General features: G+C 46.1%; 2 protein-coding genes across 6 annotated transcripts in view; one reads left to right on the forward strand and one right to left on the reverse strand.

Annotated features, from left to right (window-relative positions):
* Positions 1-2,342, forward strand: part of DMTF1 (cyclin D binding myb like transcription factor 1) — a 49,581-nt gene extending 47,239 nt beyond the window's left edge. For 3 of the 5 annotated variants that reach the window (XM_018047292.1, XM_018047290.1, XM_018047291.1), the window contains 3 exons: positions 64-438; positions 732-879; positions 1,045-1,440. In XM_018047292.1, coding sequence (XP_017902781.1) covers positions 64-438; positions 732-879; positions 1,045-1,154 — 633 coding nt within the window. In that variant the 3' untranslated portion in view covers positions 1,155-1,440. Of the gene's footprint in view, positions 1-63; positions 439-731; positions 880-1,044 lie in introns of all 5 variants that reach the window. The other 2 variants (XM_018047289.1, XM_018047293.1) reach the window with 2 other exon arrangements.
* Positions 2,168-23,908, reverse strand: TMEM243 (transmembrane protein 243). The gene is made up of 5 exons (XM_018047294.1): positions 23,712-23,908; positions 22,910-23,183; positions 5,148-5,198; positions 4,011-4,115; positions 2,168-2,760 (listed from the first exon to the last, which is right to left on the reverse strand). Exons 2-5 carry the CDS (start codon positions 22,985-22,987, stop codon positions 2,638-2,640), a joined length of 357 nt encoding a protein of 118 aa, XP_017902783.1. The 5' UTR covers positions 22,988-23,183; positions 23,712-23,908; the 3' UTR covers positions 2,168-2,637.

The raw sequence follows: 24,168 nt of genomic DNA on the forward strand, positions 1-24,168 counted from the left end.
TAACTTTAGGCTGGTACGTACTTTTTCATCTTGCCACTGATTGTTTTTGTTAACATTCTATAGCCAGAACATTTGTTGAACACAAGTGACGTCACAGTGCAGTGTCACGCACCAAGAGTCATCATTCAGACAGTTGCCACAGAGGACATCGCCTCTTCCATATCCCAAGCAGAACTGACAGTGGATAGTGATATTCACTCATCTGATTTTCCTGAGCCTCCAGATGCCCTAGAAGCAGACACTTTCCCAGATGAAATTCATCAGCCTAAGATTACAGTAGAGCCGTCATTTAATGATGCTCATATATCCAAATTCAGTGACCAAAATAGCACAGAACTGATGAATAGTATTATGGTCAGAACAGAAGAAGAAATCTCTGACACCCACCTTAAACAAGAGGACGAACCCTCCCCGTTAGCCCGGGCTTATGTTACTGAAGTAAGTTGCACTTAAACAGCCTTAAGCCTCAAACCTGCAGTTTGGGAAAAGTCTAGAGCAGGACCTGCCACTGAATTGGTTCTTTTAAATTATTTTTTTGCTAGTATGTAAAACTTCAGAGTGTGAGGTTATTATTATTTTTGTCTGTTTAAGACCTTAATTTTGACTTCTTTATAGTCTAACTTTAAAGTAGGATAGTATTTGAAAGTCCTTTCAAGCCTAAATGTGTTTGGGGACTTAAGGGAAACAAGGAATATGAAACAGAATCTTTTTGTTTGTTTGCTATTACTTAGGATTTAGGGTCACCTACCATAGAAGAGCAAGTTCATCAAACAACAATTGATGATGAAACGATACTTATTGTTCCTTCACCACATGGCTTTATCCAGACATCTGATGTTATAGATACTGAATCCGTCTTGCCTTTGACAACACTAACAGGTACTGTAACTCCATCATGTGCCTGATAAATCTTAAGGGGGAAATCAGGCAGTGAGTCTTGTTAAATTTTCACTTCGGTAGAAGAACACTTAATTCTAAATTCTTTGATGTGGATTAGACGATATATATACATTTAGGATCAACTTGAAACTTATCTCATTACAGATCCCATACTCCAGCATCATCAAGAAGAATCAAACATCATTGGATCATCTCTGGGCAGTCCTGTCTCAGAAGACTCAAAAGATGTTGAGGATTTGGTACACTGTCATTAGGTAATTCTTAGAAACAAGCCATTCAGGCAAAGCCACACTGTTCATTATATCTCCAAAGAAATAGGAGCAACCCCCAAGAGGCTTAATTTACCATTCCTCTGGCTTTTGAATAGCTACAGTGCTCAAGCCACATACAGTGTTGCTGCTATGACTTTTTACCTCTTTAAATATATCATCTGAGGTCTAGTCTTAGAACAGTATGTAGTTGAGTGGAGCACTAGGGTCTTAACTGCAGAGATCCCAGTAATTAGTGTTTCTTGTCAGCAGGGAATTTGATTCACTTTAGCTGAGAGAATTTTGAAATCGCCAAAGCTTAACTACTGTTTTAAAAGCAGTAATATTCATCTCTACAGATCAGACATGGCACTCTGTCCGGTCTCAAGTAGGCCTGTTTATATTTCAGAGAAGTCACATTAACATGCTCTAGAGCTTCCCAGTGACCTTCTGCACAGAGATATCTTCTAAGTAGTTTGAGACTTGAGGTGATTGTGTGGGGGTTATTTGGGTTTACCCATTGCTGGCAGTGGGAGCTGATTTGGGCTGGGTAATGAGAAGAGTATTAAAAGGGTTTAGAAAATTCACTACAGGTTTTTTTTTTTAATTACTTTTTAAAGGGAATATGGATGAGAGTAGTTAAACAAAATTCACCAGAAGCTAAGCATTTTCATCCCTCAGAACCCACTGTCACCAGTTTACAGAGTTAGCACTTTGAAGTAAAACTAAATGGGAAAGGAAGTACTAAGTTGCCTATCCTGTACCATGACCTTTTATTACATGTTTTGCTATGTAAATTACCCAGGAAATAGCAGAGTACCAGAGTTTGCCGTTCACTTAGTGCATTAACTGGTGGGGGTTTGATGTAACTTCTCCCTCTCAGGCAATTTAAAAACACAAAATTTGCTTCTTGAAACAAACCAAGAGTCATTCCTATACTAGAGAAGGTTAAGCCAAAATTAGCCTCTAGGGCTTTAATGCATATGACCCCTATAGAAAAAGTTAAAAAAAAAAAAAACTTGTATAAATTATTTTATTTATTATTGTAATTAGATCTACACAATCAAAGTTGTCTTTTCACCGTCTGTGTTTTGTTAACGTGAAATTGTAGTTAAAAGCAAAAGTTGGTTGCCTAGGGAACAATAATTGTATATTCAGTTTAACAGAAATAAAAGATTATTTGTCTTAAAATGCAAGATTGTTTGTTACATAGCCTTGCACCACGCAATTACTTTATATAAAAAATTTCAAAAGTGAAAATGACTTGTGCTTTAAGGGGTAATGTTTAAGTGCAACATCGGCTCCTTAAAGAAAAAGCAAAGTGATTTAGGATATGTCTCCCCTGCAAGAGGGAATTTAGATTTACAATTAACATGAAAATCATGTATCAGACTTTTGCAGGAGACTCTTCAGCATTCCTTATCCAGCTCTTAATTCGAGTCCAAATGTATTGCTTTGAAGAGACCTGGTGAGTGTATCTCTTGGAGCCTCACTTTCCCACATCATGGAAGTACAGATTCGCACATATACATAACATGATGATAGAAAATAAGATATAGTAAATAAGGTTTCTAAATTTCGGTTCTAAATCTCCTTGTCGATACCAGTAGATCTAAAAGAAGAAGAATTAAATAGAAGTTTAAGTAATAGCATTAGCCTGAATATTAAAAATTTAAAATACAACTAATTCTTTTCCACTGTGACCAAGTTCTTCCATATATACTTTTCCCCCTAAACGAGGCTGAAGCAGCCAGAATATTATTCTTTGTAATTCAAGTGTACCAGCTGAGTTTATATCCAAAATCATACCTTATTCCTGCTTTCTCAGTTAACTTAAAGAGTCCACCAATCATTTGGCGAGTCATCCAAGAATATATATCTATCTTCTAGAGATATTTTAATTATAGGTGAGTAAAAGGTACAGCTTTTTAAAGTACTGGAAGGGAAGACAACTTTTAAATTCCTTTAACTGATTCAAATCGCCAACAAAACCAGAGCTTTACACATGCATACCTCTAGTTTAAACTATTACAGATCACTGTCAGCCACTTCCGGCTCTAGGCTGGGAGTGGGAGAGCAGTTCTGGGAGCTTTGTTCCCAAGTCCGAGGGGCCACTCCTTCCCTCAGGTCAAAGGAATATAAATAACAGTCAGTGAATTTGAAGCTAGGAAATGTCCCCAGGTTTAATTTTAACTCAGATCTTATTATTTATGATTAAGCCCTATGTGAGTCAAAACAGTTATGTTTAAGGGTTTTGATTCTGCCTTTCTTCAAGGGAAATGAAACAGCTGCCAACTGATGATGACTTGGCAAATACCCTACTGAGGATTGGCTATTGTCTTTGTTTCTTTACCTAACAGAAAGGCTTCATAGTAGTAGTATAAAAACTGAATATTCTCGTGAAAAAGATACAACTGTAGCTTTAGGTTTCTCAAGAGGTTTTGGTGTTAATTACTTTCATTTGGGGAGATAATACTCAAAGATTAAAATAGACGAGTTTTGTAATTATTAGAGGAGTAATAACATTTCCCAAAGACTGTTGGACTCTGTATGTAGTCCTTGAAGGAAGATGAATTAAATTAAATCATATCATATCTTTGACCTAAGTCTTTTTTTTTTTTTTGGCATCAAGGGAACAGAGTTGCCTTTTAGGGTTACAAGGTTACAACTTTGGGATTTAGGAGAAAAGGAGACAAATTCAAAAAAAAAAAAAAATACCCTGGGATTTTAATAATGAGAATTGTGACATCCTTTGGGGGAGAGGAGTGGTGTATAATTAGAGACACCTTCTCATACAGATTTCCAGGCACTGCAACCATCAGCCCTCAAGGATACTGAATTTAAATTTTCAATAGTACTCACAAGTATGCAGGCAGTGATACTACTCAAAGAGATGCAGACAGCAAAAAATATATTCAACGGTTTTGGAGGTAGTTGAGGGAAAACAAAAGCACTGATCAGCGTTACCTGTATGAAAAGAAGTGTGTTAGGCCTCAGAAGTAATTCCAAGACTTGGTTAGACTGGCATCTAGGCAAAGTTACATTATAAAATGCTCCAAATGGTGAAATGGCATCTTACCTACCACCAGGTTTGTCTTCTGGAATGTTAATGTTTAATAAAATCTTTTAAATTGTTATTCCTTTTAATACTTCCACTTAATCTTCCCAAACTCCTCCTTTATGAAAGGAGACAATGAAGCAATAAAACTAGCTAACCTCAAAATAAACCTCTTCATCAACAAAGATTAGAAAGCATTTAAACATCATTCCCCAGGATTAATGACTATACTGGGGAAAGTTCTAACCTTTTTGTTATTTTGAGTATACTAGCAAAAAAAATTATCCGAAACTGTTTTTGCTTAACATGAAAAATACTAAAAAATGTATTTCTAATACCCTATAGTTCTCTTTCTACCTTACATATAATGTTACCCATTCTTTTATGAAGAAGTCATAGAAAGAGACTTCACTAAAATTCTCTTAAGATTTAAAAAAATGTGCCAAAGGTTATTCTCAGACTGGGAAATGTAGCTTTGTTTTATTTTGATAGCACCAAGCTGTAGTATACAATGAGAAATTAAAATAATCTTTTAAAACCAAAGGATAATGAACATACTTTAGGAACAAAATAAATGTAAAGATACTAGCAGAGCTGTGGGTTACATACAGAAGGGAGTTACTAGTAGCCACTCACATACTACAAATTTATTAGGCAAACCCAGAAAACCAAGTTTATTTGACTTGTGCTATTTCACATTCAACTAGGGTAGGGGGTAAGAGTGGAAATCAACTAGCTACTCCATTTATACCAAATGCAGTTTTATTCAAGTGTTAACAAGATTGAAAGCATTAATTTAACTACAGTTGGAATATTCCACATGTTCATGTACTGGCCCCTTAAGGTTTGTTTTTGTTTTTTGTTTTTGAGAGTTGATTGAACTGCAGTATTAAGGTTTTCAAAACTTTGGCTAAGACCCTGGCTGACACACAGATACTTACTAGGATCAATAAAGATGTTAAGCTGCCAACAACTAAATTGATGATTCGATCCTGAAAAAGAGAGAGAATTTTTTTAGCCATATGATAAACTCATGGCATTTTAGAAAGACACAGTGCAGGACACTGAGAATGGAGAAGGCAGTACCCTGCCCCTCTGAGCTTCACACAAACAGCTGCCAGAAAGGCAGAGTGTACTGAGCCACCAGGGTAAAGAAAGGGGTTTTGGGAAGCTGGACAACTGCTTAGAGAAAGTTTCTTAAAGGGACATGGCATTTTTACATTAGGGCCTTTTGAAAATGGGAAAGGGAGGCTTACAAATAATCTACTTTTGCTGCTGGTAACAGTATGAGCAGAAGCAAAAGGGACAGGAGCATGGGGGTGGCTAGCCCAGATCCTTGGTGAAAACGGTCAGGAACCAGACTTAGATGATGTCTTTTTCTATCATGAGTTTCAACCTGTTTGTGATACAGATGGTATCCATGTTGATTAATCTTAAGAATCACCTGAATGAGGAGCTTGGGGTTTCTACCTATCGAGCTCTCTTTTTATACTCATCCCTGCCCCAGCCAACTCCAAAGAATGCTTTGAAAAACTGATCTAATCCAATCCTCATTTTACTGGTTAAGGTAAATTTTGGTTCAGTGAGTGCAGTTAAACTATTTGCCTAAAGTCAGACAGCAAGTTAGAATCAACTTGAAACAGGATATTGAAATCAGGGTCACTGGTTAGATGGTTTCAGTTAAAGGAACTGAAAAGTCAAGTATTATATAAAAATAGTATGTACTAATATGTATATTAGGTTGATAGCACTTATTCACAGACCTTACAGAATGAAGTGGTAAGGGTTTAAGACCTGATTAGGAAATACTACCTTATGGCCAATGAGAATATCAAGTAATCTTAGTTTGGAAAAGTCAAAGCTGAAGTCTTTGAAGACAGTGTTGGTAATGTCTGAGCACTTTAAGATCAGGATAGGGAATATAAGCAGCCAATAAACAAAAGCTCTGAGATAGAAAGGCACAGGAACTTGCACAGAGCTGTCTGCTTCTAAAGATAAGAACCCAAAAAAGAGGAGGGCAGGCAAAGCTGGGAGGGAAGAGTGGGACAAAGCCAAGTGTTCTCTCCAGGGTGTCTGACCTCACACTCCAGACCAAGGCCACTGCAATTTAAATGTCACACAGAACAAAGGAAACTGAACTCCAGCCGTACCCTGACCAAACCTGAGGACTCAGAACAGATCTTATCAGCTAGAGAAGACCACACTGCACACGCAAGAGTGAAACTAGAACCTCTTGTTAAGAAAGTGACCCAGGGATAAAGCACTGATGACTGTTCGTCTTGCACAAGGCAGATGTGGTGTTAGCATAAAATGTGTTTACAGACAACCGATTTATGAGAACCCCACTGTTTCTGCCTTGTGAAAAAGTTTGAACTAAACTCTGGTCTATTCTAAGAAATAAAGAATAGTTGCTCATCTCCTTATAAACTCCAGGGATTCTTAAAGGTCTGCATATGTCACAAGAGCTTTTACCAACAGAAGCCACTGAAGAGGTTCAGGTGAGAGGCAGCCAACAAGAATTCCTATTCTCCAAATGGTACAGCAGGTTTGGCAGCCAGGATCAAAACAGAGAGAAGAAGGGGTCTAATGGTGAACAGATGGCAACTATGCCAGAAGCTTTTGTGTATCTTCTAAAAAATCCCGCGATGAAAGGCTAGCATGACTATTTTACAAGTGGAAACACAAGCTTAGGGAAACTGAGAGCTTGCCCCAAATCTCAATACCAGTAAGTAATGGAAACAGGATTCAATGCAACAGAGGAGATTCCATTTCTACTTTTCACAGAAACGGCAGCGTAGCATGTAACTGCTGGTCTAGACAAAGATTGTTGTTGGTTAGTCACTCAGTTGTATCCAACTCTGTGACCTCATGGACTATAGCCTGCCAGTTTCCTCTGTCCATGGGATTCTCCAGGCAAGAATACTGGAGTGGGTTGCCATTCCCTTCTCCAGGGGATCTTCCCGACCCAGGGATCCAATCCACATCTTCTGCACTGGCAGGCAGATTCTTTGTATCTGAGGCACCAGGGAATTCCTAGACAAAAATAGCAAGTTGCAAAGAACTAGCCTATTAGCAAAGTACAACAGTACTACGGTAAAGTGTTTATCTTTCAGGAATGAAGATTTCCTCATAAGTTACTGTTTTAGATTGGTGAACTTAACCATAGAAGCCTAACTGGTTTCAGTCATTCATGAAAACCCATCTAAACTTTAATGACTACTTCCCTATTTGCCTTCTAGACAATCTACTGTCTAGAATCCCAACTCATCTTCATGAATATCAGGTATTCAGTCGTTAAAATACAGTCTCTCTGGGACTCAGTGGACATGAGTTTGAGCAAACTTGGGAGATGGAGAAGGACAGGGAAACTTGGTGTGCTGCAGTCCATGGTGTTGCAAAGAGTCGGACACGACCGACTGACAACAACTAGGGCTCCCAAGATGGGACAGAGTATTTAGAATATGGCATAACTATTTCTCAGTCTCCTTTCTCCAAGCCAAGGTCTTGGCTTCAGGCCTTCGGCTATTGAAGTAACCTTGAATGCAGGCCAAAGAAACGGCAGAGTTAGCTTTGGAAGACCTCCCACTTCAGTCTAAACTCTTGCTATGCAGAGTGCTCTGGCCCTGCAGCACTGGTCTCACATGAGAGCCTGTAAGAAATGTGGAGTCTCAGGCCTCGCCCCAGACCTACTGAATCAGAATCTGCATTTTAACAAGAGCCTCACATGATCTGTGTGCACAGCTGTAAAGTTTAGAATCTAAACCATTTTGAACATTGCTAAGTTCAGATCTTAGGGTAGAGACCCTCCCTAGGCCCAGAGATGATTTTTCAGGACTTTAGCAGCTCCCCCTACCCCTCCCAGTCTCCAAAGATAGAACAATAGAGAATAAGTAAATTGCCCTTAATTAGCATTTCAAAGGGCAGTGTTAGGGCTAATATGTTCCAAGTCAGAACAGAGTGCATGGAAAAAAGGGAGTATTACATTTAAATTTGCTGTTTATGGAGTGAATTGCAATTCAGGTTATCTCCATATCAAAAGCTAGTTTCTATTAACTCAGCTACTCTTAATTCTCACAAGAACTAGCTCTGTCTCTTCCTGTTTTATTATTGCTGTATTTCCATCTAACAAAACCGTTCTCCCTACCAGATCTTTACACTTTATACTGTTACTTATTTCCACTCCCCAAGAAAGTTCAGCAGGATCAGAATCAGCCCTGATCTTTACCCACAGAGATGATAGGACAGGTTGTCTTCCCTTCCCTCAGGGGCTTCCCTCATGGCTCAGACAGTAAAGATTCCGCCTGCAGTGCCAGAGAACTGGGTTCAATCCCTGGGTTGGGAAGATCCCTTGGAGGAGGGCATGGCAACCTACTGCAGTATTTTGCCTAGAGAATCCCCATGGACAGAGAAGTCTGGCGGGCTGCAGTCCATGGGGCAGAGTCGGACACAACTGAGCGACCCAGCACAGCCCTTCCTCAGACGTCTGCTCAGCAACAGGCCAAGAGTCTGTCTTAACTCATGTATGAATTTACGCGGACACAAACGTAACAATATACAAACATACATAGTTTAGTTTTGACTGGGACTCTGCATATATTGGGCTTCCCTGGTGTGTCAGTGGTAATGCAGGAGACAGGTTAGATCTCTGGGTCAGGAAGATCCCTTGGAGAAGGAAATGGCAACCCACTCCAGTATTCTTGCCTGGAGAATTACATGGACAGAGGAACCTGGCAGACTACAGTCTCAGGTTGCTACAGAGTCAGATTAAGTTTAGTGACTAAACAACTGTGTATCTGCATATATTACCTCTTGTGTGCTCAGTCATGTCAGACTCTTTGCAGACCCAAGGACTGTAGCCACCAGGCTCCTCTGCCGAAGGAATTCTCGCAGCAAAAATCCTGGAGTACGTCACCACGCCCTCCTCCAGGGAATCTTCCCAACCCAGATATTGAAATCTCCTGCATTGGCAAGCGGATTCTTTACCACTGAGCCACCAGGGAAACCCATATTCCCTCTTAAGTCATTTATTTATTCCCTTAAACATTACCTCAGTTATCTCAATAAAGCTGGAAAAAAAGTATCTTCTATGTCATAGCTCAGGATGAAGGGACTCCACAGAGACCTGGGGAGAGCAAACGTCATGACAGGGAAGAAGCTGGGCTGCGATGCACAGGTGGAGACGGCAGCCCAAGTCCAAAAGAGGCACATCTTCCTTTGAAACAATGAAGGCGAGAAAGATTGCTGTGGCTGCAGTGTCTGTACCTGGGGTGAGACAAGGTAGCTCTGTGCAGCAGTAAGGAATACGCTATCTCCATTTACCAGTGGGGAACTGGGTTCAATCAAACCTATTTGCCCAAGGTCATACAGCCAGGTAGTGGCGAAAGTCTCCCCAAAGCTCTGCAAAATGCAAGGCTAACAAGCAATTCAAAAGGCCTAAGAATGCTTAGACATGTATGTGGTGGCCCTGAAATTAGAGTTGAGACCAATGTTCTCATCTCACTGGCTAGCCAGATGGCTTCAAAAGGACCGCTCAACCCCTTTGGGTCTATCAAGTGAGAGGACTGGGGTGATACCTGGTCCTTTCCAGTGTTAACCATTTATGGTTCTGGGTCATCAGCTTTTAGACAGTACCCGAGCCAGAGAAGGCCTATCCCTCAGCAATCAAAAAGCACAGGAGCCCCCTAGATTCCTTGGTCAGTCATTAGCCAGCATTTTGATACAAAACACAGAACCCCAAATTCACTTCAAGTGCTCAGGTGGTAAGGTTCTGGGAACATCCCAGATAACCAAAAACCGGCCTTTGTCCTCAGCAACCCAAAACATCCTGCTCAGAATGCTGACAGGTAAAATCATGCTTCCATTGCCACAGTCATTTTTGCTTTGCCTTATTCCAAAATGGACCTGAAGCCTGTGCTATCTTAGCAAAACCATAACCGATTCGAGCAACAATAAAACAAGGCAAAATTTCTAAAGGGATTTGGGGAGTAGAAAGAAGGAGTAAAAGGATTTATGAGAAAAAAAATCTGACTATGGGACTTCCCTGGTGGTCCGGTGGTTAGGACCCCGAGCTCTCACTGCCAAGGGCCCAGGTTCAATTCCTGGTCGGGGATCTAAGATTCCAGTGGCACAGCCAAAATACATATATCTGACTGAAGAAAACTTTTCTAAGTTCAAATGTTAGTTCTAAGATTCCAAGCAGCCAAGAAAGAAGTCCAGTGGATTTCAAAGCACTCACTGATGACAGTAAGCGCAAAGCTTCTCCTGGGTCTAAGGAGAGTGTTGCAGGGGTATCCAGACGCAGAAAGCACATCTACTTCATACATAATCATTTCTCTTATTGACACGTAAAAATAGCTGAAGGCATAATGGCCCCAGAAGAGTGAGCTGTGGGGTAAGAAGTGGGATGGCTGAAATGCCACACACCCAATTTAACTGCTCTTCCTTCACAGCTCAACTCAAACATCGCCTCCACTGTAACTCCCATCCAGACAGCTTCCTCGGGCACCCCTCAGGATGGGAGCTGTCCCTGCCTCAGGTCTCCCGGGTCACATGGTCCACATGTGACACTTCTGTATTTATTGCCTGTCACCTCCTCCATTAGGACTGGCAGTTTATTAACCATGGGGAAGGTAGCCTCGAGCCTGGCGCACTGCCGGCCAGTGCCCTGTGAATGATGCTTAAAGAACAGAATCATCAACACAAGTGGCTGATGGCATTTTCCTTAGAGCCTCTCACCAGGAGAGGCCACTCAGCTGGGGCCTGACTTATCAGAAACCCCAGCTTCCAGTCACTGCTGTAGGACAGACACACAGCTGCACCATAGAAGCCACAGGCTGGCCCTGCAGCCCACAAGGTCAGGCTCTCCCCAGCTATGGGGACCGAACCCTCATGCTGACTCCCAGGCCAGCTGTCGGCGACCCCATGGAAATGCCAGGAGTGAGCTTCGGGCACCTCCAGGTCCAGGTTTCCTAAGCCTGAGGATAAAAGCCTGGCCACTCATCTCCTGCCAGAGCAGCATGGCCCTGGTTTCCTCCTCCATTTCCTGCCCAGGAACTGGTCCGCATGCCATGCTCCCTCGCACTCCCGGGGAGAAGCCACAAAAGGCCCTTGAGGGCAAGGAAAACCCTGGATGGACAATGCCAGAACATTCCCTGACATCTGGAAGGAGGGGGTGGAGAAAGGGGGAGGCCTGTGTCACTTCCTCCTTTGCGACTACCCAAGTCCTCCTCAGACATCACCACAGGCGGCCCTGCAGACCCCACCCCTCCCCAGGTGCGCTCCAGCTCCATCTTCACCCCTCACACCCACCGAAACCTGTTCCACGTGAGCCAACCTGGACACAGGAAGTTCCCATGAGCCCCGGACCTCCCTTGCAGCCTCTGCCCTTCAACTTTCTACCCAACAGAGCCTGTGCCACCCACATACTCCTCCCAGGTTCACTGGGCCAGGAAGAAGGCCGGACAGGGCACGTCCTGCTTCCCAAGCTGGAGAGAGAAGGCAATTTCAGCAATATCCTCTACTATGTTCTGAATGTTTGTGTCCCCCTAAAATTCACAGGTTGAAATCCTAATGGCTAATGTGACAACAGGAGGAGGTGGGGCCTCTGTGAGGTACATAAGTCACGAGGGTTGAGCCCTCATGAATGGGACTGCATGCGTCCTAAGTCGCTTCAGTCGTGTGTGACTCGGCGACCTCGTGGACTGTAGCCAGCCAGACTCCTCTGTCCATGGGATTTCCAGGCAAGAATACTGGAACGGGTTGCCATTTCCTCCTCCAGTGGGTCAGGGATCGAACTCCTGTGTCCTGCACCTCCTGCGTTGGCAGGCGGATTCTTTACCACTGAGCCATCTGGGAAGCAGACAGACTAAAGCATCCTCTATTTTTAAGATGTGTGTCCCTGGCAGTCTCATGCCAACTTCTCTTCCTCTTCACAATTATTTCAGCACCTGCTCTGCCAAATCCCTCTTCTCCAACCCTCTCCTCCACTGCCCCTGAGCCTAGTCTTCATCTGCATCCACTAACTAGATCACTCCCAGTGTGTCACCAAAGCCCTGACCGGACCATGCAGTCGGCAGTTTGAGCATCCAGAGCCCCCCTGCTCTCGATGCTTTGACAATCCAGTCCTGAATCCACCCTCAACCCCCACCCCCCAATCACTTCCAGGCTCCAGGGCTAAGCCTTGCTGTGGAGCCTTTCAACAATCCTACCTGTAACTGTTTACTCGTCTGTCTTCTCCTCCACGCTGTAAGGCCTGGGAGGCTGAGGGCCATGTCCCCCTTGTTCACGGCCAGGCTCTGACCCGCTACCCATGGCTGACTTCCAGCTCCATGGTGCCCTCTCCAAAGTGTGCACCCCTCCGTGGTCCAGTGCCCACCCAGAGGTGGGAGCAGCTCTGTCTAACTCAGACCAAGCCAAGCCATGTGGCTGTGGGAGCTGCCATCACCCAGGGTGGAGAGAATGTTCTCTAGCTGTACAAAAGTGCCACTGCACCAGTGGGCAGGGATGCAGGTCATTTCCCTTTTATATATTCCTAGCATATATGAGATATTCAAATATTAGCTGAAAGAACAAACTAACTGGTTTACTACAAGTTCACAGCTGGGCCTTCGCTGATTTTCATGGCCTTTCATTTTGGGTTGATTGTCCCTGTCTCTCTCCAGGAACTGGTTTGACGCTCCACCTCATCTCAGATTTACCATCTCACTCTTGAAGCCTGTCCATCAGCAGAGATCCTTATAAAATAAAAGACGCCAAGAGAAAGAGGACCCCCCCCCCCCATTCCTCCAGCCTGAAGAGGACTGGGGGGCAGCTGGCTCCTCTGCCAACCCCGGTCTTATTAGTTACCTCTATCCTTCTCTCTGGGCTGAATCTCTCCCTTGTGGAGTCCACCTCTGGCCCCCAAATCTCAACTCCTCCAACATGGGAAGAATCTTCTGTCAATCTTTCTCTCCATTCTGATGTTCAGCATCCATTCTCCACCCTTTTTACATGCTAAGTGTGAGGAAGTCAGGAAGGAATTAAAACAGGGTAAGGGAAGAGTGATCAGGGTGGAGCTGAGGGGCCATTTTTAAAAAAGCAGGTCAAGGAATCCTCCTGTTTGAGCAGGGACCTTTTTAAGGAAAAGGAACAAGACACCCAAGGATCTAGGAGACATGTACTGCAAACAAGGCAGTATAGCACTTGCAAGGGCCCTGGGGCAGGTGTGAGCTTGGAAACTGGCAGAAAACTAAGGAGGCTAAGATGGCTGAAGCCAAATACGGAGAAGAGAGGGAAGAACAAGGACTTGTAGAGCGCCTTTCTCTCCTCCATGTAGTACACACAGGCTCCATAAGAAAAGATACACTCTCGGGACTTCCCTGGTGGCCCAGGGGTTAAGAAGCTGCCTGCCAATACAGAGGATGCAGATTCAGTCCCTAGTCAGGGAACTAAGATCCCACGTGCCGTAGGGCAACTAAGGCCACGTGCCACAACTACTAAGCCTATGCACCACAGCCAAGACCCTGTGCAGCGAAAAATAAAAAAAAAAAAGAAAAGATACACTGTAGCACACAGCACACTCCCTGGGACATAGTATGCACACAACTAACTGTTGTATCAAAGCATACATTACACGCACACGCGACCACTCAACCACTGACAGCCTCCAGAAGCAAAGTGTGCCTCATATAGCAGTTCTTAGAGTCTGCTCACAATGGGACACTCAGCTCCCTCCCCTTTCTGGCATGTTCCTGCTCCCACCCCTTCAACCCGGCTGGACCTCCTGCTTGGGATTCCCAGTCACCTCCTCCTGTCAAATCTGACTCACGTTCCTGGGCCTAAGAATCGAAAGTCCTTTGTCCTGATGCCCCCAGTATAATAAACATCCCCTTCTTCCATGCTCCCTGGAACTCTGTGCCTCCTGTCATTACAGGGCTCCACCCCACGTCAGTCCTCCTAGCTCACGATACTCTCAGGTCCCGGAAGAGCGATCATCTTTGCTTGTGAGGGAGACAGGAGAAAGGCAATCCAGTCACCGTGCATTAAACACACCAGGAGCCCACACTTCCTCCCACTGTCAACTGGGACAGGGATTCAGGCCCGTGGGCCGTATCCTACAATTCCGCATGCAAAGGTTTACATTTCTCATCACAGCTCAGTATCCTGATACCAGAAACAAAAGGCCAATTCTCAGAAATGATTTGCCTTTTCTTCTTCCAAGTTGCAGTAGAAAACATCTCGTCAGGAAAGCTGTGGCAGTTGCCCAGTCAGAAGCCCCAGGGGCAGCCATGTAGGGACAGAGACACTGAGAGAACCTGACATGTGGGAGGAGCTTTGGGTTTGGTGGAAGCAAGAAAAGTCAGGCCCTGCCGGTGGGTCTCCTCGGAGCCCCCAGAGCTGCGTGGTCCTGAGGAGACAGGAGCAACCCCCAAAGCTGTGGCCAGAGGCAACCAGCATCCCTGGGGTGAAGCCAGGGGCTAGATGGCCTCCCCAGATAACTCTGGGAAATGGGGAGCTCCGATCACGGGGGCTGCTGTCCCCAGGCTTCAGAGAGAACCCCAGGGGCAGGGGCATGTGAGGAAAGTGTATGAGACTCACACACACCCACAGTCACCAACTTTCATGCTCTGAGCCCCGTCTCAAACACACCAGGGCCTCCGCAGCTGCCTCTAGCTCTGAACGCCCACTTCTGCCTCAGGCCCTTCTAGAGAAAGCAGACATTATGGACGCCTTGAAACATGTCCCCTATTTCACAGATTCACATTCTGAAGCATCTTTCACTTGTGAATATTTCTGTGATACCCTTCCTGCCAGATTCTCCTCCTCACGGTGAGGCATACTTGAAATATATTATTTTCATTGAAGCATCACTTAGGGAAATGAGATCACAGTAAAAATAGAAAACAAACCTACTCCACATGTTTAGGGGACAAAATGATCCCTAGCGCTGGTACCATAGGAAGTGCTGCTGCTGCTGCTAAGTCGCTTCAGTCGAGTCCGACTCTGTGCTAAAAAAAAGTAGAAGAAAAAAAAAGTATCTAGCACTTCCTATCTAGTGCTAGGTCCTTCTTTTTCTTTCTTCTTCTTCTTGTTTTTTTAGCCTCACCACACAGCATGCGGGATCTTATTTCCCAGATCACTGATGGAACCTGTGCCCCACCCCCCCAAGAATTGGAAGCATGGAGTCCAAACCACTGGACCACCAAGGAAGTCCCAGAAATGCCAGGTCTTTATGTGCTCTGACCTTCAGAACTGGGAGACCAAGAACAAGGGCTAGGACGTCAGGATCAGGACAGACCCAATATCTGTGCTTTCCCCTGCCACATGCCTGCCTATGATCTCAGGTATATCATGGAACACTGAAGCCAAAGTTTCCATATTTGTACAACAGTCTAACATGCGGGGAATCCCATAAAGATTCAGATATATTACAGTAAAGCCCTAGAACAGAGTGACATTTATAAAAGTTAGTGAATGGCTGCTCACATGCTATTAGTATTATTTCCACCACGTCTAATGGGCTGTCATTCACCAATGGGATTAGGTCCTCAGAGATGAGTGCGAGTTGAGTGGGCCTCAGAGCCTGGCCCCCCTTTCAAGAGCAGCCCAATTTCAAATGCATTCCATCATCCCCACCGGAACACTTAAGTTTGTCAACCCAAGTGTCTCCATGGCAGCCTGAAAAACGTGGTCAATATGGGTGCTCCGTCATTCAGTCACGTCCAACTCTTTGCGACCCCGTGGACTATATAGCCTGACAGGCTCCTCTGTCCATGGAATTTTCCAGGCAAGAATACTGTAATGGGTTGCCATTTCCTGCTGCAAGGGATCTTTCAGGCCCAGGAATCAAACCCACGTCTTGTGTGTCTCCTGCATTGGCAGGTGGGTTCTTTACCACTGAGCCACCAGGGAAGCCCCATGGTCCTTATACCTACACACAAACTATGGACTGAACCTAAGGGAAAAAAAGGCTAATTTAGTAGACCCAGTCTGTTACCGCAGAGCTGCGAAAACCTTGTCTACGGAAGGAAAAACACAAGCAAACCACCAGCTTCTGAGAGACCAGGCCTCAGTGTAAGTTTTTACACAGTACTGTATTATGGTTATGGGCTCTTTGCTGAAGCTCAGCAACGAGAGGAGAGAGTGATGCCCTTAACTGCACAAAAGCCTGTTGGTATGCAGCACCCCAGGTTTCTGAACACCAGCCCCCCACCTTCCGCTGATGGTTCAGGAGGTCCCAAGAAAGTAGGTTACTTTTTGGTGATGCTAGGTGCTCACTTCACTTAAAACTTAACATACCTAAGAACATAACAAGAAGCAGACATAGATACAGAGAACAAACTAGCGCTTACCAGTGGGGAAAGGGAAGGAAGGAGGGCAAGACAGGAGTAGGGGATGAAGAGGCACAAACTATCAGGTATAAAATAAGGGATATAGTGTAAAACATGGGGAATATAGCAAATATTTTACAACTACTATTAATGGAATATAACCTTTAAAACTGTAAATTTCAGGACTTCCCTAGTGGTCCAGTGGCTAAGACTCCACACCCCAATGCAGGGGGGGGCCAGGGCTCCAACTCTGATCAGAGAACTAGATCCTGTATGTTGCAACTAAGACCTCACACAGCCAAATAAATAAGTTAATATTAAAAATAAAATAAAAACTGTAAATCTCTCTATTGCATACTTGCAACTCACATAATATTACACATCAACCATACTTCAACAACAACAAAAAATACATAAAATCCAGAACTAGGTAAAGCATTGTGCCAAGTGCTAAAAAGGCTGGAGAAATAAAGCAATTGGCTGCTACCCTCAAGGAGAGTAGACTCTGGCCGGGAAGGCAAGGCTTATACGAACCCCTCACAGCACAAGCAGTGAAGGCATCTCTGACCACCAGGCTCATAGGAGAGAGGCATGGATGTAGGCTGGGCAGAAACGATGGGAAATCAGACTAACCAGGATTCAGGTATTTGGAGACGAGAGCGTGCAACAGATAGAAGAGCATTTACTGAGAGCAGGAAGGCAGCTCACGCACAGAAAGAGGCCCAGGGAGAGGGGTCAGTCCAGACTGGGCATCACAGAACACAGTTAAGACCAGGGCTGTCAGCCTCCTTGTGCACCAGCATCCTTGGAAGAGCTTTCTCAACATACAATCACCTGAGCCCATCCCTCAGAAACTTCCCAGTCCTGGCATCTATCACCTGGAATTGTCTCTCTAACACAAGAAATGGCAACTAAAAGTGGTTTGGCAGGCTGGGTGAGAGCCACAGGGACAACAGATCTGTCCTGGGAGAGTGGACTAGCTCCACTTTGAGGGAGAGTGCTCAGAGACTCACCAGGAGGGAGGCTGTGTCAAAGGCAAGAGTCGAGAGGCTCTTGGGCAGGGGAGTGGCGGCAGGCAGACCCAACACTCCTAACCACAGCTTTGTCCTTAAGGAAGCAGCAACCCTCACCCCCACCCCACAAAAGGCAAGAAGTAGCACTTAACACAATTATTTGCAAAGTCAAATGCTCCAAGTCGGAACTGTCTGAATTCGACTAAAGGTCATCAAAAGACCTGTTTTTCACTTTTTGGTTTTTGACTTCTTTTGCAGGGAAGGGAGGTAAGGATTCAGGAATATGCAATAGAACATGAAACTTACTGCCTTTGGTACCAAAGATCTGAGCCTTGGGACCCACTAACTTGCTCCCTACATGGAGAGACCCTCCATATTATGAGTCCAGCGTGTGCGCCTTCCTCCAGTGTCGCTCACTCTTCTTACATCACATCCAAGTAGGAACAAAGGGACAGAATGGTCACCACCCTTCTTAGAGGATGAATCATTTATTATTAGTGAAACCAACAGAAGAGGCTGGTCCAGGAACTGGCTCTCACTGCATTCCATGGAGGGACTGCAGCTACTTTCAGTAATATACTTAACTTCCATACATCTAAAATACTGTCACGGCAGTACGTACTCAATATGAAAAGTGGAGAGATTTTTACACCTTTTTTTTGTACTAAGCCTTTGTAATCCAGTGTGTATTTGCGCTTACCCCTCCCTTCCCCCCTGCCACCCTCCCACCCTGGCCCACTGCACTGGCTGTGGGAGGCGGGTTTACCTTCCACCCCAGACAGAACCATCCTCCTTCTTCCCCTAGGTTCACCAATTCACTGGCTAAAATTGATTTCAGATGATTCTGCAGCCAGCTAGCAAATCAGGAAATCAACATCAACTCACAAGCCCTGTGGATAACTCAAAGCATTTCATTACCCAGACAGAAAGATGGCCCAAAGGAAACGTTTACAGACAGCTGTGGGCAAGAGAGGGACAAATATCTCCAGGGTATAGTTCATACTAGGAAGGGAGGAACAAGGAACAGATTCCTAGAGGGACATTTCCTGAAGGGAGTTCTGTAGACACTCCGTTCAAATCTGCTGTGGGTGGAGGCATGCAGGGTAAGGCTCCAGTAAGGCATTGATTGTGCCAATGGTAAGAGGTCAGCCACCAAAAGAGCACTACGTACCATCCCCCTTCTCCAACTAGACTCTCAGTGAAAATGAGCACATTAACGGTTCTGACAAGTCCCACAGTAAAGAACAATGTTTCACAAACATGACTATGGAACTACCATGACTAAAAATTCACTTGCTTTAGAACTGCACTGTCTGAAGTACCAGCTCTGTGTGATTACTGAGCACCTGAAACGCAGCTAGTCTGAACTGAGATGGGTTCTAAGTGAAAATGCACACTGGATTACAAAGGCTTAGTACAAAAAAAAAAAAAAAAGATGTAAAAATCTCTCCACTTTACATATTGAGTATGTACTGAAATGACAGTATTTCAGATGTATGGAAATAAAGTATATTACTGAAATTAACTGCATCTGTTTATACTTTTAAAATACATGGCTATTAGGGCATTTAAAATCTCATACATGCTTCACCTTATATTTCTATTGGGGTAGTGCTCAAAATTCAGAAAATGCTAAGCAACAGCACATGCTCTGAAACCTCAGACACATCATATCATATCATTTGTGCCACATTTGTCTTTTCCCTGAAAGAGATGTACTGTATCCCAGAACTGGGGAATGAAATAAAAACAGATGAGAAATGCACCTGGATATTCAGACCGGGGTGGGTAAGACAGCCCACCTAGCAATACAAAATTCCAAAGGTATCAAGGAATGAGTATCTCTGCTTTTGTCTATTATCCCTTAGACATTTATGTAACAACAGAGAACTATTTTGCTTTGCCATTCACTACAAGGCTGTATCTATAAAGTTATTGCTAAGCATAATAACAAATGAATAAATCCGGGGTTTGGTAACTGAAAACAGTACGTAAAGACAGAAGTCCCTTTAGGGACTGCCCATGCGGGCGCTGGGTCGTGTATTTCTTGTTCTACGGCAGATTCTAGTGTCTTTCACTTACTCCATGACTTTGGGCATATAAAGTCACCTATGTCCTGTGAAAGGGCCAAGTCTGTGAATGCTCACAGTGGTTCCTGGAGCATGTGACCCAGACTGCGAAGGTCAACATTTACTGTCTTAGTCAACTCGTGAAACATCGCCAGAGGAGAACCAGTTGTGTGACTGACACATAGCCTGCTTTGTAGTTCAGCTTCCCCGCTTGTGAAAGGAGTGACAACATCCATCACACAAAGGAACTGGGGCAGCAAACAAGGTGATGCTGGACGCAGAGCACGCTGCCTGGCACGCAGGAGACACCACGTCCCTCCTGACTGCTCTGTGGGCTTCCGCCATCTTGGCCATAGAGCTGGAGACTGGACCTCAACCTCTGGTCCTTTCCAGACTTAAAAGTGAGAGCTTATCTGTGGTCAGTCATTAAAAGGCAATGAAGAGGGCTACAAGCTCAGAAGATCTGTCAGACTAGGACAGGAAGTGGGCTTTCCCCTTTCGGGATTTTTTACTCAAAGGCAACAGTTCATTAATGAATTGGCTGTTGTGTCCAGGGAATTGCTGGGAGCAAACTCACACAGCAGCCATCAACGGTTTCCCAAGGTCCTCAGGAAGCCACCCGGCTCCGGCAGTGACTGTCCTCCACGGGAATGGCCCCACTGTAACACGTCCTGTCCTCTCACTACTGAGGTCCCATCCTGTGCCCTGCTCACTCACGTCCCAAATAAATCATTTGCCATCATTAAAGATGGATGCCTCTTCTTCCTCAGATAGGACAACTTATATGAAACATGATGTTTCATATCCTAAGACCAAAGTCTCTCTCCTTTCTCCATTCTGTTTAATTTCTGTATGTCCAATCACCCTGTCAGCCCTACAGAAGAAACTAAAGGGAGGAATTCTGAGAGATCTGGAAATATATATTACTCATAATTTTTTTTTTCCTCCGAGTAGCTGATCCTACTGTTATGAGGTCTAAAACCGCCTAAGTAATGCTGGGAGTATACACTCTTGGATTGAATAAATCTGTGATAAACAGAGATATATTTGGAATAGTCAAATTCTTGGATGGATTTCAAATGGATCATAGGCAATAGGGAAACTTATAGTCATTGACTACTTAGGCCCAAGTGAGTTGGGAAACATCAATATTTCTAAGTGTCCCTATAAATCAATAAGTCCCTTATCAATTCATGTACATCAGCATTAAAGGGCTAAAGGAGGTCAGAGGTCTGCATCACCAGAACCCTACAATCCCTTGTGCACCAAGGTATGTGGAGGAGAGACTGAACCTCTGCATTCTCAGGCCAGCTGGGCAGCCACTGGGTAGTCCAGTGGCTAAGACTGTGTGCTCCCAATGCAGGGGATCTAGGTTTGATCCCTTGTCAGGAAACTAGATCCCACATGCCCAACCAACTAAGAGTTTACATGCCTCAACTAAGGATCCTGTGAGCTTCAACTAAGACCCCGCACAGCCAAATAAATATTTTTATAAAAAGGCAGGGGGTTGGGGGGACAATATGATCCCTTCAAGCAGTCAGCTGCCTCTGCTCTCCAGGCCCCAAATCCTCTTCAGTCAACTCCCAATGTAGGAGCCCTCATATCTGAAAGCTGCTGCTACTGCTAAGTCGCTTCAGTCGTGTCCAGCTCTGTGCAACCCAATAGACGGCAGCCCACCAGGCTCCCCCATCCCTGGGATTCTCTAGGCAAGAATACTGGAGTGGGTTGCCATTTCCTTCTCCAGTGCATGAAAGTGAAAAGTCAAAGTGAAGTCGCTCAGTCGTGTCAGACTCTTCGTGACCCCATGGACTGCAGCCTACCAGGCTCCTCCATCCATGGGATTTTCCAGGCAAGAGTACTGGAGTGGGGTGCCATTGCCTTCTCCATATCTGAAAGCTGAAGACTACCAAATGCTCAGAATGGAGAATCTATCCTCTAAGATCTTCCCAAGCTTCACAAAGGGACCACTTTCTCCCCTGTCCCCCAGTATGCCCCCTCTACGCCCTGTCATAGCACAGATCCAGCTGCCTCACGTGTGCTTACATATTTCCCCCATCTACTTGGATTCCTTGGGCCCCACCCCCCACCCCCACCCTCCAGGCCTATCACAATAGTGTTAGCAGATAGGAATTCCATGGCAATTCCAATGGTTGACTCCTCAGTGATTAGAGAGAGCCTGAGTTCAATGCCCGGTCAGGGAACTAAGATCACACAAGCCATTCGGCCAAAAATAAAAGAAAAGAAAAACAATATTAGCAGAAATAGGAATACCTACTGGATTCTGGGATTATGCAAAAGCCACACAATAAACAAGAAGCATCTTCCTATACATCAAGCTTAAAACATTTTCTTGTAAAGACACTTTGAAAAGAGAAAGCAAAATCCACAGGGAGGTAAAAAAAAAAAAAAAAAAAAAAACCAAAGTAGTGGTCTCCTGGCAGACTGGAACCTTCCAAATTCAGGGTCATGCCCCAGGTTGTCGGCTGGACAAGCTTTCTGTCCTTTCTGCTAAAGAGGTGCCTGCCTAAGCGGAGAAACCCAGGAAGCTCTGGACTCCATATGTGCCCTACTTTCTGTGAAAGGCTGAGAGTACTTTGTCAGGGGTCAAAGATCACCAGTGTCACTTTCTAACTAAAAAAAAAACAAAACAGGCTAATCTTGCCCAAACAACTTACAAATTTAATGCTGGGGACAGGAAAAGAGCTCTCTTCAATTACTGGCCCAGGACATCACAGGATTAAGCTTGTAAGAGAACACTGTATTTTTAAAAGCCTGAAATAAGGCACTAGAACGTGTATGGGTCTGAGACCCTTCGATCACTTCCTGGAATAGAGCCCCATCAAAGGAACCCTAATTTCATGCCTCTCCTCTTTTTCTCTGCTTGGCTGCCTCAGCAGTAAACCCTTAAGGGCTCTAGAGAAACACAAATCAGAGGCGCCACTCTTGGGCCCTTACGGAAGCCTCAGAAGCCTCTTGAAAGTCAGCACGCCAGGTGGACCAGCGGATGTGCAAACACCCTGACCACCCGGCTGGGAGGCGAGGCAAGGAGCGGGCTTCCGCACTCCCGTTTAGGGCCCCCAACAGCCCAGAACTTTCTGAACTTTTCTCCACCCTCAGTCTTCAAAGGCTCTTGGCCAACCCCGTCCCAAAGAGGGAGCCGAGGGGCAAGGCAACTATCCTGAGAGGGATGAAGGGGGATCTTGCTGCAAGTTCCCTCCAGGGGCCGCAAAAGGACCCAGCAGGGCTCCGGGTCCAAGGGGCGGGGAGTTGGACAGAGACGCCACTCAGGCCCCGCGTCCGGGGCCGCACTCACCTTGGCAGACGTCTCTCCGAACAGAGGTCTGTTGTCCAGGCCACTTGTGCCGTAGGTCCTGGTGGAAAAATCCTCCATTTTAGGGTTTCTTCACTGTCCCCGAGCCAGCATTGCCTCCCGGAGTCCCGGGTCTACGAGTCGCGGCGCCGCCGGTCACAGAGCGCTCATCGCCGATGCCCAGGGAGGCCGGAGTCCCGGCGGCGGGGGTGGGCGCTCAGACTCGCGGGACGAGGCCGCTCTGCCCGAGCCTCGCTCCCCTCCTCATCGTGAGCAGCTGCCTCAGGAAGTGAAAGGAAACAACACCGCCTGGCCGCCCCGCCCGGCCGCTCCCGCTTCCCCCAATCTCAGCGCCCCGGGCCGCCCGGCTGTCTCCGCAGGTCGCGATGCAAATCGGCTTGGCCGGGGCTCCCCGCTTCCCCGCCCTCGCCGCACCGCTCCGTGCCGCGACCATTTCCCGAGCTTTCTAAATGTTCTGGTGAGCACGGATCCCTCCATGCTCGAAGGCGGGGAAAAGTTTTCCCGGGAGAAGGCATTACCGGCCCTCCGCACCGCTCCGCCCCTCTCGCCCCCGCGGCCAGCGGCCGGAGGAGTGAAGCAGCGGGAGCAAAGCCCGGCGCGCCGCCCGCCCCTCCCGCGGCGCTGCGGGATCAGGTCGCGGCCGCGCCAAGCAGCTCGGGTCCCCGCTCGGGGGCTGCCGGCACCCGCGGGCCAGCGCGCTCTCGCGGCGGAAGAAGGGGATCCTGCCTCGGCCCCGCACCGACGGGCCACCCTCCCGGGGCCGCCCGGCGCCCGCAGGCCAAACCTCGGCGTCTCCAGACGCGCGCACGCTCGGGAGTCCTGGCTGCACTGGAGAGCGGGTCCCGGTCCACGCCGGTGCGGGGGTGCGGTGTCGGGCGTCGGGGAGAGAGAGAGAGACCTTCCGCGCGGGCTGCGAGTGTGCTGCGCGGCGGGTCCCCGGTCCCCTCCCACGGCCGGGACCCGCGGCCACTGTCGCAAACCGACTCGGCCCGCCCAGGCCGCGTCACGGCCGAGGCCGCCAATCCCGCACGCCGGGGCGCCGCATTGGCTACGGAGCTTTATTTCTAGAGGTGCCAGTTTATTCCCCGCGAGGCAGCGGATCTCCCGGCTCCCTGCTTTCTCTGGCTCCTAGTAACTAGCGCTTGCGCGACCCGCGTGGGCAGAGCACATCTCGGGAAGATAGCCTCGCACTGGGCTGAAACTTATTAAAAACAACCAGCCTGCTTTAACCACCCCAATCT

This window comes from Capra hircus, chromosome 4 (genome assembly GCF_001704415.2).
Source record: "Capra hircus breed San Clemente chromosome 4, ASM170441v1, whole genome shotgun sequence".
Taxonomy (NCBI): domain Eukaryota; kingdom Metazoa; phylum Chordata; class Mammalia; order Artiodactyla; family Bovidae; genus Capra; species Capra hircus.